Source organism: Ornithodoros turicata, chromosome 1 (genome assembly GCF_037126465.1).
Source record: "Ornithodoros turicata isolate Travis chromosome 1, ASM3712646v1, whole genome shotgun sequence".
Classification (NCBI taxonomy): Eukaryota; Metazoa; Arthropoda; class Arachnida; order Ixodida; family Argasidae; genus Ornithodoros; species Ornithodoros turicata.
The window spans coordinates 168,619,316-168,636,838 of NC_088201.1; the positions used below are offsets into that span (position 1 = coordinate 168,619,316).

Below are 17,523 nucleotides of genomic sequence, written 5' to 3' on the forward strand. Positions count from 1 at the left end.
TCACGATGCCTTTTCTGACACACCAAAAAGAATGCTGTCGTTATAGTCATAGTCCCACGCAGCTTGCCAGTGCGTCTTACATGCGCACAAGGTTCAAGATGTACTCGCCATCGATAGTCATGCGGTTGGGGAAAAAGGGTACAGGATAAGAATTCTACTACGTAAACATATTTACAGACTTTCTACGAAGGTAGAGTGCAACATTCTTTTAAAATGCTTCATTGATCGTGCTCTGTATCGCAGCTTGACCTTACATTCTGCGGTTAATAGGGATGTGCGAATAGTAGATTTTCTGAATACGAATCAAAGACGAACAATTGGGGCTGAATATGAATCGAATCATCTGCATACAGCGTGTGGATACATACTGCATGCTGATCCTGTATGTGAATACTGGATGAACATAGTGAAGTAAAATCATAGTTTACTGAGTCTATTGTATAAGCTAGCCGGCACATACAAAAACTTCAGTTCGCAGTGAAGTACCTTGTGTGCGTGCCCCCTTGTCCCAAAAAGTAAGGCTAGGAGGTGGTGAACAATCCTCCTCAGACAGGTCCTGAATTACACGGCGCTTCTTTTGCGCCTGCCCTGCAATTGCCGCATTTACTTTCAGGGTAACGAAATTAAGCATTTTGAATATTAAATCGACATCTTTAAGAAAAGGAGACAGGGATGCTGCTGACAATTATTCGTGTACACGTCCAACACTTAATTTGCATCTGAATCTATGCTTCACTAGTGCCAGCCCTGCCACGTCCCAAATCGCTCACAATCAATAAAGTTGCTTACGCCTCGGTTGTGATTGACTGGGAGGAGTCACAGGGGAAGAACTGTCATCTTCTTCATTAGACAGATGTTGAAAATGTACATGAAGACGACGAGGTGGTAATCGACATGGTGATGCACGTTGGACAACTTGGTTTTGTTTTTCTTCTTCACTTGTACCTAGCTTTGCTCATGTACGGACATACGTATGAGTTTAGTAAAAGCTTTCTGGGAGTTCAGCGCTGTTAGCTTTTCTCCTCCTGTTGGACTGGCCTAGGACTGTCAGTTGCTCCATTGCCGGTTAAAAGTTTACCGTTCAACATGTGGTGCCGAAACCCGGGATTTCTCCGCTCTTTTCATTTCTTCATCAACCAAACAACCGGATTGTCGGTTTTCCGGCTTCCGCATTCGCAATTGTAGCAGTCGTCGATCCGTCTTCGTTCTGCCCTCGGAGGTACGCTACAGCACCGTAACCCTTCGGGCTGGCGTCGCAGAAGATATGGAGTTGAGGGTTTCTGCAACCACTGGGGAACATACAGCGATCCACGATGACCTAGCCAGTTCCGGTAGCTCCCTGTACCATTGACTCCACTGGTCCTGCTTGTTTCTCGGCATCTCCGCATCCCAGCCAACCTCCTCAACCCACAAGGCCTGAAAAATCATTCTTGCTCGAACCGTGAAAGGGTGTAGAAAGCCAAGAGGGTCATAAATCCTAGCCGATGCTTGGAGTACGTTTCGCTTGGTGCCTGCAACATGATGCACCGATTTAACAATTGAGTCCAAGCTGCACGCAAGTGTGTCGTTTCTTTTGTCCCAAACAACTCCAAGCACTTTTGTAACTGGATTGTTGTTCGTACCGATCTCCTCTTCATGTCTGAAAACGCCTTCAAGCGCTGAACAGTTGGACGTCCATTTCCGCAGACGCATGTGGGCCGTTTCCATGACCTCGTTGGCGTCGTTGTAAACCTTCACTGCTGACTCCAAGTCTTGTGCTCCAGTCAGCAAGTCGTCCACGTAGAATGAAGACGCCAAGACGTCTGCAGTGTCCTTTAAGTCGCCGGTGACTTTACGAAAATGATGCTCCAGAGTCGCTGCTAGCAGGAACAGACTGGCAATTGTCCCAAAAGGCACCCGCCGCATGCGCCATTCCACTATTTTGGCGCTGTATGTAATGGTTTTTCGAAGTGGCACCCGATCAGACCACAAAAAACGTAACGCATCTCTGTCGCGTTCGTCCACACTGATTTGCAGAAACGCTTTTTCGATGTCTGCAGTGATTCCAACCGGATGCGTTCTGAAACGGAGTAGCGTATCTAACAAGTCAGGTGGAACCTTCGGCGTTTTTTCCAAGTGATCGTTGAGCGATGTACAGTTGCCAGAATGCGATAAAGCATCGAACACGACCCGCATTTTCGTAGTCGTACACTCGGGACGGATGACCTCACGATGAGGCATGTAGTAGATGCGTTCCGGTGTCTTTGCCTCTGAGATAGGCACTGGTTCCGCGTGGTCGTTCAACAAATACGCGCGAATGTTCTTGTCGTATTCTCTTACCAAGGCGTAGTTCACGGCGAGCCGTTTCACCAATCGATTCAGTCTCGTTTTTGCGACAGCACGGTTATCGTGCAGTGGGACGTCGATGTTCTTCCATGGGAGGCGCACCTCATAACTGTCGTTTGCCATCTTTACAGTGCGCTGGAACTCTGCTAGCACGTTACTCGTCAATGCCGTCGGTGGGGCGCCTTCGTTGATGCCTGTATTTTCGATTTCCCACATCTGCCTTATTTCTTCATCGTGCAGGAGCACGCAGTTCACGTTTGTTCTCAGCACGCATATGAGGCTGTCTGCTTGTTGCGCGACGAGAGCTTTCACTTGGCTTGGGCCTTGGAACGTCCATCCCAATATCGTTTCGATGGCAATGAGCTCTTCCTGCTTCCCGTAGCAGCGAATTTTCGCCGGAGATCAGCTTTCAAACTTGATCGAATCCAATAAGCAGACTGATGCCATTTTACTTGCCGCATACCAGGAAAAGCCACAACATCGGCGATTAGTTCACCACAGTACTGAAATGCAAGTACGTGTTCGTTGTCCACCGGCGATTCCTGGATATCTCTGCATATCACTGGTATGACGATGGCTGCTAGCTTGACGTCTTCGTGGGTGTACTGGCTTCGCACAGTCACTTCCACAACACTTCGTTTTGCGGGCCGACACTCCGAGTCTGAGGCGAACGTGTTAATTCCGATCCAAACTTGGGCTACCTCCTTCAAACCGAGCTCCTTTGCTAGATCTTCCCGGATGAACGTTCGCGAAACGTTTGGAAGAGCACAGTGCTCATACTGCTCGCGGAAGACATCAGGACTGAAGTTTCTGTCGTTTCGATGGCGTTTTTGTCTTGAGATTCCTTCGCGTGCGCGGCCGTCCAGTTGGGGTCGCACATTGTGGCAACGTGTGTCCCTCTGCATTTTGAGCACCTTCCCTTGTAACGGCATTCCTTTGAATTGTGGAACGCCTTCGTGCACCGAAAACAGCGCCTGTACTTGACCAACGTCTTCTTTTTGTCTTCCTGCGACATGTCCGCGTTGCAGTTCTCAGTGGCGTGAGACTCCGCCTTGCAAAAGAGGCAGTTCGTCGGGGCAGTTTGGTTGTGCAACGCGAAAGCCGAGGGTGCACTGGCATGACCTTTTGCTCCCGTCTTCCGTTGGCCGGACGGTTTCTGATCCTGACGGTCGCAAAGTCCACTCCTTTCGCTGCTTTCAACTTCCGCCTTCAGGAAAGCCAACACCTTGTTCAGTTCTGCGGAAGCTGCGGAGGCAGCGCCTTCATCTTGTAACGTGGCAACTTCGTGTTCTGCTGGTATTGCGGCGTCTCTCTGTATGCTCCGGAGGTTCAAACGATGGTACTCGAGCACTATGTCGGACGGTATTGCGGCCAGTATGATTTGCGTCATCATCGAAGAGTAAGTCACGGTTGGTATTCCTAAAGAGCGTAAACCGCATATGTTCGTCTGCACGTAGTCGTGGAGTTTTCGCAAACCGCACGTGTCCATTGAGGACTTAACATGTGGAAGCGTTCTAAGCTTCCCTAGGTACTGTTCCTCAAGCCTTCCGCGGTCTCCGAACCGTTGAGTGAGAAAAACGACAGCGCTGTCGTGCGCCGCTTCGTCTGCAGTCCTGATATGGCTGCCTCTGCTGTTCCGAGCAGCAACGATCGAAGGTAACGGAATTTATCCGACTTGGTTAAATTCCTGTTGTCGTGCACGTTGACCTTGAACTGATCCCAGAACGGCTGCCATTCTGTAAAATCTCCGCGGAACTTCCTCAGTTGAAGGCGTTGCAGCCTGACTCCGGTACTACGGTCAGGGATCTGTGGCATCGGAGAACTTCTAGTTGTGACTGCCTGCGTGACGCGCACGAATGGATTAACGTTGTGTGTGCTTCGACTCCCAACAATCCAGCCACATCGGACTATTTCCTCAACCATCCAAGGGAATGTTGGTGATTTTTGAGGGCAAGAACACCTCAGGCACTTGAAGTACGTGAGATTCCACTATAAAATCCTGCTATTTCCCTAAAATAAGCAGTTTCTCGGATCAACTTGACTAGGCCTACTCCTAGCGTGGTCGCGATCTGATTTTGAAACTGCGGTCAAATAACGTCCTAATTTTATTACACGTTGATAGATCTCAACCTCCGATTCCCGAAAATATAAAAATTTAGAAAATCGGCCCAGTGAATCTGGAGAAATAGCCATAAACGTCAATGTAAACAAAACCCATGGAGGACGCCATCTTGTATAGGAAGTGGTAGCACAACGGACAGAGTACGGCCCACTCTGGGACAACTCCACGAGGAAGAAAACCGAAACTGAAACCAAGATTTCAATGGTTATTTCTTCCAAAACAGAGCAAGCTTATATAATGATTATCTGGAGAGCGGCTCCAGATATTGAAATTCGGTAAAAACTCACCAATAGTGGAGAGAAAGAGGAAGATAGACAAAAAGGAACGTAGACGGAAGAAAGTGAAAACGCCGAAATCCTACGGGAAATCGGTGAAAATCCACTTTGAAGCTTCCTACAGACACTCCACATGACAAAAAGCTAAGAGAACATACAGGAAAAGATACAAATCAACCCACGACGAGAAAGGAACGATACGAGGAGAAGATACAATACCAGAAAACGGAAACCTAAACATTAAAGGGCCAGTGAAACCCCAACCCACACACCAAAAGACGCTTCTGGTGAAAATCAACCCCAGGATGGACGACGAAGGAAAGCAGAAAGACAGTGGAAACGGAGCGACTCGGCACCCCCCTGCTCGCCAGTCAACAACAAAATGTTCACTGGAAGATGCTGATACAGGAATACGCTCGGAGGACATCATCTCGGCACTAAAAAACAAAGGAGAGGAAATCAACAAAAAGATGAACAAGAAGTTCGGACACAAGGAGGTCTCGGACACGCTAACAGAATACGAAAGGGTGGTAGAGGCACTCAGGAGACGTCTCCTCTCAGCTCGAAGAACAGGCCCAAACACAAGAATCACACACCCAGGAAGAACACTCCATAGAGCAATGGGGACCCAAGCAGCACACAGACATCGGGCCGACATTGGACCGATGTCCACTTGCCGACACTCTGGATGTCGGCCCGATGTCAGATCTGCAACATGCCCCGGAGTTGGGCCGACGTCGCGCACCGACATGATGCCGACAAAATCTGCCGCTTTGTAGCCGATGTCAAGCCGGATCAATTTGTCTATTCATAACGAGAGACGTAGTCTTTGTTCGTTGTTTTTCGTCCCCTTGTCTCGGGTTAAGCTATGGTTGTATATTCATATTTATGTGATGCTGGATAACTGTGTACTTTTCCTTGCTTCTAGAAAACACAACAAGCCAGTCATAAAGACAAAGATTGCACATTTATTTATCTTTCGTCAACCTCTCTTTTCTGCCTCCTTCCCTGTCTATGGCACACGTGAGGTACCTGCCGATTCTGGAGGTGATCTCCTTGTCGGTGACCTCAACACTGAGGATATTCATCCGCTTGTAGACAGCCGCTTTGAAAAAAATAAAACAGCACAGATTAATTTACAGAAAATGTATATCACATTCACAAACAATCATCACAAAAAGAGTTTTCATCTATTAGAGTTGCAGTTTTCATGCTTCCATATAATCAATGGCACAACCACGAAACTGTAATGAGGTTCTGTTACAATCCTAATGTAACACATGAGCCGCAGCGAAGGATAACTACCACCGAAATACCACTCACCAAACACACACGTGAAGTGATGTTTCTTGTGACATAGCATTGAAAGGTGTTTCAGGTGTACATGTCTTCCTGTTGCTGATATCATAGCAAGATACGACCATAAGGTGCAGCTCCTGCATTTCAATCAGCTCATACAAATCATTGGGATTCTTACTAATACCACACAAATAACGTGTTAAGGATAACCTTATCTTGAGAAAAGCTGCGAAAATTTTACCTGTTCATGAGAAAAATGTTAGTATTAATAATTTATGTGCACATATGAAGAAAATGCACTAGCCCAGTCTATTAGTTGAGCATACAGATCATGGGTTTCATTCTTCTCATGGAATCTTGCAGAAGTTTCCCAGGCGACTGCCAACAGCCGATTGATCTACATGTTCACGTTGAGTATCAGGATGAAACCACAGTAACAGGTTCCGAGAAAATACACTGAAGGAACCTGATGAACTGCAAGATCAGTCTCATGTTCATCACTCAGCACAGCTTTCATTAGTTAGGAAGGATGGGCAATATAAAAGCAAGTCAAAAACATGCAAAATGTGACTTACCAAGCACGCACGCGAATAATTGCGTACCCTTGAAGGCCCGTTTACCATTACGGCCCTCAACCGTTACCTGCTGCTGCAGGGATTTTCGTGTGCGGGTCTCCATGATGAGGCGCACCACATCATTGAGGTTGCTTCCCCCTACAACAGCAAGTCTGCTCACCTAAACAATATGAAAATAGTTTGTTACATTTTAGCACACAGAGGTCACTCACAATACAGAAGGGCAAAATGCCATACTAACAATAGCGTAAGTAGTTGATACTCTGTGTAGACGTCACAGTAATACTGATTCTACTACTAATAATAATAATAATAAGCGCAGATTGACAGAGCATACATGTAAGTGGCTGTGTAGGCAAAGTATTTCTGGCCTGTATTGCATAAATCGATCAGGTTACCTTGACAACTTTCAGCATATTGCTTTTCCTCACAGTTTGGAAATGACAGCTTGGGAAACTCTCCCTCCCCAGTAATATTCTTTGTATATTACTCTGATTGGCTAACAACAAAAACGGTTGTACACTACTGTAGTCCTCTATGTGACATCGTCACGTGTGTGTGTGCAGTAGGCACAGTGACACTTGCTCAAGATATAGTAAGTATGGTTGGGCTATGCCAAATAACATGAAGTTTACTTATTCGTGGCACTTACTACGGCCTTCCTTGTGGCGCTGTCCTGCAGTTCCTCTTCAAGGGCGTCCCACTCCTGGATGGTGGACAGTGGCTCCTTGAGAAGCTCCTCGAGGACACCATTGTGGTCCCCAAGAGCTTGCCCTGTGGCTCCCCCTTGCCCTTCAAGTGCAGCAACCCTCTGCGAGAGGCCCCTCAGGGCTCTCTTTATTTCAATGAGAAGCCTTAAAGGAGTACAGAGGGCCATCCAAAAAAAATCAGATTAAGACATCTGATGAAAGTGTGTGTGTCATTATACCGAGTAGCGCGAAAGGTTTTGATGTGTGCAATTTGTTTCCCAGAAAAAAACTCACATAAACATAGCTCCGCGCCTTCACCCTTAACTCGCCACTCCAGCTATAACGAGGATGAGGAGGTATGATGGCACGTCACCGATGACGGCATAAGGAGACTCGTTCTGGTTTGCCGGTCAGTGGGGGTCAACGCATTGTCCCTTTGCCGCCGTAAACCTGTTTTGCCAGTTTTCCCGGAGAATTGGGGATAGAAGGAACGGCCGAAGCATTACCGAGCAAGGAGAAAGGCTCTATCAGAACCCCGAACAGCCGACTAGCAGACGACATTTCTCTAGGCCAATCAGCGAGCGTTATCCTTATAACGTCAGCGCGAGGTTCCAGGCAGATCACAGGCTGGTACTGCTCTTCACCACCGTTGCGCACAGTCGCTTTTTGCGGCGTATTTTAAATTCAATCTCCGGGAGAATTATGACTCTGTGGTGTAAATTACTTCGCATGGTGCATCTTACTGGCCTACTTAACAGTTTTATAGGAAGAAAACTGGGTGTTAAAAATGACTTCTGTGCTACTTTAAGGATTTCCTCTCGTAAGCTGGAAACATGATATGAAAACGCATGATCTTGACATGCAATATTAAGCCAGTATGTGTTCGAAAAAGAGGTAAATGGAAAATACATCGAAAAGCAATCACTCTACATTATCATGCTGCAAACTATACTACTGCACTGTCTGCTGTTCTATATGACTGTCCTTTGGACAGTTTTACAAGCCTCAGTGACGACTTCATCAATCCTGCTAGAGCTGCAGCGGACGAGGACACTGGGAGGCGACACACATAACAGCTGACTCACGACTAGTATATTAGGAGCACACAATAAACATTAAGAACTTAAAATTTTAAAAAAGCCTACTTGCATTCTGAACACTGATACCAGGGGAATATTGTGTGAACGTCTTTACGGCATTGTACAAACCGTTGTTTACGTTTGACCCTGCAGTCACCATCTTGTGGCTCAGTGTCGACTCTTCTACAGAACTAGATGAGCTTAATGGGGACAGAAAGATGCACCACCATATTGTGTGTGAGGACTGAGTTCATTATTGTGTGCAATATGCTACGCACATAGGAAGGATGGTCATTCTCCCCAAAGCATCCCTCTCTTTCCTGTCTTCAGGCTTTCTCAATTTCATCACAAGCCCTTTCGCAACCGCACGTGTTACATTTGGTGATTTGTTAGAGTAAAACAATGTTAAACTATAGGGAACCTTTTTGAATAAGGGCTTGATGAGTTTGCAGCGCATCCTAGTCATGTGAGAGACATGTCACCATGGCCGTGCAGTCTTGTTCCAATGAACCGATGAACACATTTTACATTCATCCAAACTACCGAGTGTTTTCCTTTTCCTCCACTACAATATACATGGCTTTGGCAGGAGCTAAGCATCAGTTCGGATTATCCCTAAGTTTGAATTAAACGGACTCAAATTAATGGGATTGCATTGCAATGCATCCGCATATCCTACGCTTTCACTCAGCCACAGCACACAGCCAATACTTCTGTTCGGCTGTGTGCCCTAGATGTGTGTCGAGAGAAACATCTCGCTGTGTCCTGGTCTCCTGCAGCACTAGCATTGCAGGACAGATTTTTACACCGATTACCCCACATGTCAAGTATAGAGTTCAGAGTGACTTACAGGTGACACCATCTTCAGTGTCGTGAACTGCTGTTGCAAGTCTGCTGCAACTGGGTAAAGAGTCTGAAGTATACCCATAATACAGACATGAAGATTTTGCGAAGTGCAACTAGGATACTGCGTGATGAAAAAGAAAAAGAAACTAATGTCACGTAGGCTTACACTGTCCCTGGGAATGTGTGTCCTGGTTGGACGAGACACTGCTTGGACGAAGTGGTATCACAGGCTCGCTGTTTGTGTTTCTGGCCTCTCGCTGTGAAGTCACAAGGCCACGGGTTGATGGCCATTGTGTCTCGTGCACTATGTAATAAAAACAATGGAAAGGAGACAATCATGGAGAGGAAAGCTCCTGCAAAGGGTACTGGTTCTCATACCCTATATGCATAAATTGGCCCATAATTTAAAGAAACTTGCAACAGGCATTCTATTCCTGCGACACTTTCTGCACCAGAAAAATTAGGAAAATTTTGCAATATGAGCTGTCAGTCGTACAGGTCATAAAAGGTCGTTCTTGTGATCAGCGTACCAGAGAAACAATAGAGGCACTCCAAATAAGAAAAAAAAGAGCAACAGTGCATTTGTAATGCTCCTATCACTTTGTTTGATAACGAGGTGAAACTCCTAACAATGTGGGACAAGGCGAAGGATGTTGAGTGCGTGGATTATGATTAGTAATATTAAAATTCTTGCACGTATTAGGCGCGTAAGAGTGATATTTAAAGACAGTATTATGTTGCCAATAAATTATTTTGTTGGAAGTGTAGCACCTGTCCTGTCGTCCCTTCTCTCTGTCCCATTTCCAGCGCTAGTTCATCATCTAGATAACATACGTTTTTTAAATATAATTCAATGACACGTTTTCGGGGGCAACCTGTATATGTGCATATACTTGTCACTGTACCTGCACACAGACAACTATTTTTTGTGATGACACTGCGCTAAACATACTTAAGAGGACTGCAAGTCAGGCCGTCTCTGTCACAGGCTGAAAAAAGAGGCACGGTTTTGTAGGTCAAGAAATTCGTATGGTAAACCATGTTTCTAACAGAAAACAATGAACTAATAAATAGAAGAATGGGAGCATTCCCTACGTGGTGATGGGAGCCTCAGCCTTTTCCTCGGCGCAGGGTTCGGGGTCGACTGAAGAGAAGATATTTCATGTAACATCGTGTTGACAACAGGCCTTTGAGGAATTTTGGTGATAACAGAAGTCTTAAGGAAACTGTAGGAATACCTGCACTAGATTCTTCCTCCTCGCTCTGTTCGGTATCCAAGTGGGATGTATATTCCGCGTGACGCGCGTTCTTCTTGGCCTTTTTGTAGCTATCTAGGAATAGAACACAACAGTGCTTGAGAGAACTGATGTCCTGAGACTGGAACATAGAAAGGTCAAGTACATACAAAGCCTCAATTTGCCTAAGAAATTAACGATGAAAGATGAAAGTCACTGAAAAGGTTAGCCACCTGTAGGGCAACAGTGCTTTTCGCAGGAGTAATATCTGCGATGCTTCCAACGAAAACATTCACACATTTTACCGTGCACCTTCAAGAGAACAACATGCTGAGCTTAATAAAGAAGGAACATTAATTTAGCTTACTGAAGGACGCTATGCATTCACATGCGCACAGCTCCCAATCATCTTCGGGGCTGCAGCGGTCCCGGATTAACTGTGCAACCCGAGAGTTTGGCTTCCCTCCCGGCCAGAGGCACAACTTCCCCCCGATGATCCAGCTACTGGGAACGAACTCCACCGTGTCGTTTTTAAATTTCACGACTGTGTACATTCTGCAAAGTACAGAGAAAGTTAAAATGATCAGCCTATAACAACTTTCGCGACAGCTCACCTCGTTTTCCGTGTCTCCTGTTGCTGGGACAGTGCTGGTGCCATTGTGAAATTGCCAAGGGAAATCCAAAGGATCAACGCAGAACGCAGAAGAATAAACATGGCAACGGGGACGCGCAGAAATAAAAAGGGAAAACGTGCCAGAACAGGAAGCGGAAATGCAGCTGCCAACGATTGTGTTGCGGTGTTTAAAGCTTTGCCAAAAAACAGGAAATATCTAACAGAAAATGCAAAATTTCGACATAAAGAAGGATAAGGTACACACATTTTGCGTGAAGCCCCGGGGATCAAAGCTTACTTGCATGAAAGCATAATCATCATCATCTAGTTTGTTTTGTATGCACTACGGCACAAATTTGCGGCTTATTTTCATGTTGTCATTGCCGTTTTCTCCCCAGTTCTGTGTTGAAAAGTACGGGGTGTTATACTTCGGGTGACTCTCCTTTCACCACCGGTTTTATTTATCGAGTATTCTATGTGATATTGCACGCATCATGTCGAGGTGGACTCGATACCGCGCAATACGAAAGGAGCTACAGGAGACTCTTAGTGAAATTGTGAACAGCAGCTCGCCTCATAACGGTGATCAAAGCACGCAGTTACAATCGGAAAACGAGGATCACGACCATTTCGAGACGGGAAATGAAAGGGTCGTTCAACAGTCCTCTACGATTGAAACAGACTCTGATCTCTCGTGGGCAAAACTGAGTGATGATGTGACTGCGGAAGGTGAAAGCCACACAGAAAGCTACCAAGACGACGTAGTTTCAAAACTGGGGAAACTCTCTCTGAAACACAATCTGACACATGCATGCATAAAGGACATCGCAGAGCTTTTGAGGTCCTGTTGGCAGGACGTTCCAGCAGATGCCAAGACCATACTGGGGACGCAAAGAAGAGCCCCATTACAACACGATGGCACATTTGCTCACTTTGGATGGGAGACTGGCATCCTGGAGTGCATCAAATTGGGCTCTCTTCCCAGTGAGATCAGGTTACAAGCAAACATTGATGGCCTCCCTTTATACAAGAGTTCCTCAACCTGCTTCTGGCTCATTTTGTGCAAAGTAGCAAATCAAGAGCCATTTTTAGTGAGCTTGTACTGTGGCAGAGGCAAACCGCCAGATCTCGACCAGTTTCTTGCACCATTTCTTGAAGAATTGCAGCATCTCCTGGCCCAAGGCATCCACTACAAGGGGAAGCACATGAGTGTGAAGCTGGATGCTGTGATATGTGATGCTGTGGCACGGAGTTTTCTGAAACGCATTAAGGGCCACAGTGGCTACTACGGCTGTGAACGTTGTGAGCAAAAAGGTACACATCTGGAGAACAGGATGCTCTTCCTGGAGTTAGATGCTCGTCCTCACACCAATGAAAGCTTCAGGGAGCAACACTGCAAATACCATCACATTGGTGAATCACCATTCCTGTGTTTGAACGTTGACATTGTTGCGCTGTTTCCACTGGACTGCATGCATCTTCTTTGTTTAGGAGTAATGAGGCGTCTTCTTAGCATTTGGATTGGCGGCAAATATGGCAGAGGAACAGCAACTTACTCTGAGCGGAAGACTGTTCTCCTACCGCAAGGATTTTCCAAGTGTGTTCCAGAGAAAACCAAGAGGAGTTGAAGAACTAGACCGCTGGATGGCAACATAATTTGTTTTTTTTTTGTTGTATACAGGGCCCGTTGCACTGAAAAAAGTGTTACAAGACAAGCTTTATGAACACTTCCTTGTCCTTCATGTAGCAGCGAGGATGCTTGCTACACCAGGGTTGTATCAGACGCACAACAATTACGTTGAAAAGCTCCTGCAGTACTTTGTGCAGGAAATGGAGGCCATTTACGGAACAACACATATAATTTACAATCTCCACTCCCGTGTACATTTGACACGAGACTGCTTGCACCATGGCCCACTGGACTCTTTCAGTGCATTCCCTTTTGAGTGTTTCTTGGGGAAACTTAAACGAATGTTGCAAACCACAAGCAGCCCTCTCTCACAGATCAGCCGCAGAATTTCAGAGATGAAGCACTCCGGTGGTCCTCCTTGTGAAAAGACTGACGCAGTACACCATGTTAAGCCTGGTTTCCCGTACTTTCTTGAGAATGGTAGAATTGCACGAGTTCTAGAAATACGGGCATCACAAGTACGGGTAACTGTATTTTTCAGCAGAAGGGATTTCTTCGTCACACCAGTCAAATCCTCACTACTGAGTATTTTCAGAGTCTGCAATGGAAACAGTACCTCTGAACTGACGATGCCCCTTCATGCATTCACCAAGGACATGCAATGTGTGCTTCTTAAGGACAAATCGGATTATGTTTGCCTGCCACTGCTCCATCAGGACAAAGTAATTTAGTTGCCATGAACAATACTGTGTTATCCATGCAAGAAATGGCTGTTGAAAATAAGTAAAGTACATACCCATTCTGTATAGTACCAATTCTGTATTTCCAATGCATGAACAATATATTATGTAAAATTGGTGATGTCTCTTGTTGTTCACTGTATGCGCAGAAGTAACCTCCGATTGAATTTTCATTGAACAACGAGGCAGATAGAATGTCGAAATGCATTTTCAGATTTGAGGGAAATACCCACCAAGGTTCTGGCAGCTTACATTGGTTTCTGTAACATGCAGACTTGTAATTGATGTCGTAGACGAAAGTTGGCACTATCGGCTATATGTCGCTTTTCGAGCGACATCATACGGGCAATGCCAACTTCTGTTGGATGTCGCTGGCAAGTTGGCATGCCTATCAAGGCTACTCCTTACACCTCCGTGAATTCACCAGGGATTTTTGCCAAGCTGCATGTTTTTCATTTTCAGTCAGTGTAATGTGCTATTAATTGGATATTTAATTGCCACTTCTATGAAGTGCACCAGAGATTTGTGAAAACATATTTCGTTGCAACTTTTGCCCGCAAACAGATAAATTACTCTCTTTGGAACCCCGAGTGACGTCGTCATGCTTATCAATGCTGCTCCTTACGCCTCTGCAAATTCACCAGGAATTTTTGCCAAGCTGCGAAGGACTAAGGACACTAATTTGTGAATGTCCTCCTACGTTTACGTGGTGTACCATGCAAAATTAAGGAAGCATGTTTTTCATTTTCAGTCAGTATAATGTGCTATTAATTGCATATTTCATTGCCGCTTCTATGAAGCGCACCAGACATTTGTGAAAACATATTTCGTTGTAACTTTTGCCCGCAAACAGATAACGAACCGACACGACAGAACACGACTGACATTGCCAACTTCAGCAGGATATTCGTTGCAAGTTGGCAATCTCGGCTGCATGTCGCTGGTTTCGATCAACATCAAGCCGACATTGCCAACTTCCAGTAGATATCTCCTGGAGGTTGGCAATGTCGGCTCGATGTTGATCGAAATCAGCGACATGTAGCCGACATTGCCAACTTCGGGATGATATCTCTTGCAAGTTGGCATTGTCGGCTACATGTCACTGGTTTCAATCAACATCGAGCCGACATTGCCAACTTCAGGGGGATATCTGCAGGAAGTTGGCATTGTCGGAGCCATGACGTTTTTCTTGTGTCAACATTCAGCCGACATTGCAAACTTCTGTTGTATATCGGCCACAAGTTGGCAGTGTCAGCGATATATCGGGTCGACATGCCCAACTTGCTACAGACATCGGCACGATGTCGCGTGCCTGGGGAGGGCCTCCCCCACAGGACTGGGGGAGCGCCTCTTCGGACAAGCACTCTAAGGAAGATACACAGACTCAAGAAGATAACAATAAAGAGAACGAATGAATCCCTCAAATGGAGCAGGCCATCTCGGAATTGGAAGATAGATACATGGACGCCGATCCACAAGTTCCCAAAGAACTTAGGCCAACATTACGACAAACCTTCCATACCTACGGGGGAACTATCCGAGAGCTCGAGATGATGGTGATGGAGGAAAGGGGAAGAAGAAAAGAGCTGCGGAAGCAGAACCAGCGCCTCCAAGAGGAGAACCTTCAACTTAGAAGACAACCAGCCCAGACCCTCCCGGAGAGGACGTACGCGGAGGCGGTGCTGACAGATCGGCGCGAGGAGCATCAACATCGGGTACCCAACACAAAAGAAACCCTAATAATAGAAAACTTAAAGAAAGAGGAAAAACACAAACCCCCCGAAGGCTTATCAAATCAAGATATTGCCCCAACCAGTTGGGCCTATCGACCCAGAAATATTTTCCACCCGAAGAGGCGATACAGTTGTGAAATCCTCATCGAAAGAGGGGATTCAACGGCTAGAACAGGCCATCAATGAAAACAGAGAATTGCAAGGAAAGCTGAAGGCAAAGAAAGAACCCAAATATAGACCTCGCCTAAGAATCACGGATGCGGACCCTGAAATGGGAGCCGAAGACCTACTACAGCAACTAAATCTTCAAAACGACCTGGAAATAAAAGAAGAAAACTTCAAAGTAATTACAAGCTTTAAATCCCGCAACGGACGGGGTTGGATCGTGGAGGTCAACGGGCCTGTTTTCCGGCAGCTGGCACGTAGAGTGCAGGTATACGTAGGCTGGTACAGAGCCAGGGTGGACGATGCCCTCACAGTCCGACGCTGCTTGCGGTGCATTACATATGACCACGATGGTAGGAGGCGTGAAAAGCAGATCTCTGCTGCGCCCGTCTACACCCAGGCCCCTGCAATCCAACAGAGAAACCACATTGTCTGGCGTGCCAGCAACATAACCTCAAGTGTAAGATGAGGCTGCGACTGACCCACGAATTTGGCACCCTGGAGTGCCCTGTATTTCAACGCTCCCTCAACTTTTTACAAAGTCGGATAGATTATGCAACTAACTATCCAATTTTATGCACACAAATCAACTTCGGCCGGTCAAAGGCGGCGGCACTGACTCTGATTAATCATATCTCGAAAGAAAATAGCGGCCTTCTTCTAATACAAGAGCCATATCACGGGGACCTATATGCCCTCGGTCTCCCCAGATCGTACCATATCATTGCGGGAAAAAGCCAACCGTGGACTATGATCTTATTTAATCACAAGTCATACAACCTTTTCCCATTACATACTTCTCGAGATATCCTAGTCATAAAAATAACCAGTAACAAAGGAAGCCTGAAAATTATTAATATTTATGCGCCACCCGACCCCAATGATTTTACCATCTTAGATCAGATCACTCCTCACCTAACCCATACTACAGAACACCTATTGATTTGCGGAGACTTCAGTGCAAGAAATGAATTATGGGATCCGCAGGAAAGTGACCATAGAGGAAACGAAATAGTAGATTTTATTCTGGCAAATGATCTCTGAATGCAAAACACTCCAAACACCCCTGCCACTTTTAAGACCACGAACGGGCAATCACGGGTAGATCTAACTATAACTTCCCAGTCACTATATTCACAATGTCAAAACTGGAACGTCTCAGACGAATACACAGCAAGTGACCACAAATATATTACATTCAATCTTTACGGAGACCACAAGAATGTTGATACATGATCACTAAAAAATCGCAGCTTCTAATAAAAAAAAGTATCGCTACAGACAATTACATACATTTAGCAAAATAAGAAGCCCATTCACCCCCAATACTCTTCCTATAAATAGATGCGTTTCGCTTATTGAAGATAAAATAAAAAATTTACTTAAATGGGTAGAAACCCAGCGAACCGGTAGAATGTAGGAAGGGAGTTGCCTCAGGACAGAAGCCGCCGATATTTCGAACAGAGACTGTTCTTCTTCTGGGCACCGTCCTCATCATTGGCATGGCATTTAAAGGGTTAGGTGTGACGTGTTTAAAGGTTCATGCGAATTGTGGGTCAACAGCCCGGAGGGAAGAAAGGTTCCGTACTGGCTTTTACGGCCGGAGTGAATGGCTGCTTTGTTAGAGTGTGGAGGGGATTATGTGAACGTAGTGATCTAGGCTACAGACCGGTTACAGAAAAATGTAAGGTTCACGAACACGTGGACGAAACGGGACAACAGGGAAGAATTGGCAAGCACAGCGAAAGATAAGGAGGTTAGTGGTTACGTGGGGAAAATTCCGGAACCAGCAAAGTTTTTATTTTTTTATTATATGTTTTCTTTTTTTTTAATATTTGTAATGCAAAGTTGAGGCATGCAATAAAGAAAGTAGAAAGCAGTGGCCATGCAGAACATAACAGATGTTAATGGAGGTAGAAGGGAAAAGCATATTTTATTTGTGAAGTGTTTCTAGGGTGCCTTGTGATTTGTTGATAGCGGATGGGTGAAGAGCGTTGAACTTGTATATGAGATAAGACTCCCTATCACGTCTGTCACGTGTGGATCTAAACCCGGTTTCTAGAATATATAGTTTAATGTTGTCAAAATTGGGACCAGGAGCGTTAAAGTGTTCGGCGACTGCTTTGGGGAGTTTGTTGGACGTGTCGGTTCTGTGTCCGGTAAGGCGGTTGTTCATTTGTTGGCCGGTTTCACCAAT

The 17,523-nt window shown here is 45.7% G+C and overlaps 1 protein-coding gene across 1 annotated transcript; it reads right to left on the reverse strand.

The window, feature by feature from the left end:
• Positions 1-1,224: 1,224 nt before the first annotated feature.
• Positions 1,225-11,103, reverse strand: LOC135389396 (uncharacterized). The gene is made up of 10 exons (XM_064619452.1): positions 11,060-11,103; positions 10,813-11,000; positions 10,449-10,541; positions 10,306-10,354; positions 7,249-7,450; positions 6,664-6,756; positions 3,858-4,164; positions 3,240-3,744; positions 2,789-3,135; positions 1,225-2,648 (listed from the first exon to the last, which is right to left on the reverse strand). The coding sequence occupies exons 1-10, from the start codon at positions 11,101-11,103 to the stop codon at positions 1,225-1,227; spliced, it is 3,252 nt and encodes a 1,083-aa protein (XP_064475522.1).
• Between the last annotated feature and the right edge of the window lie 6,420 nt (positions 11,104-17,523).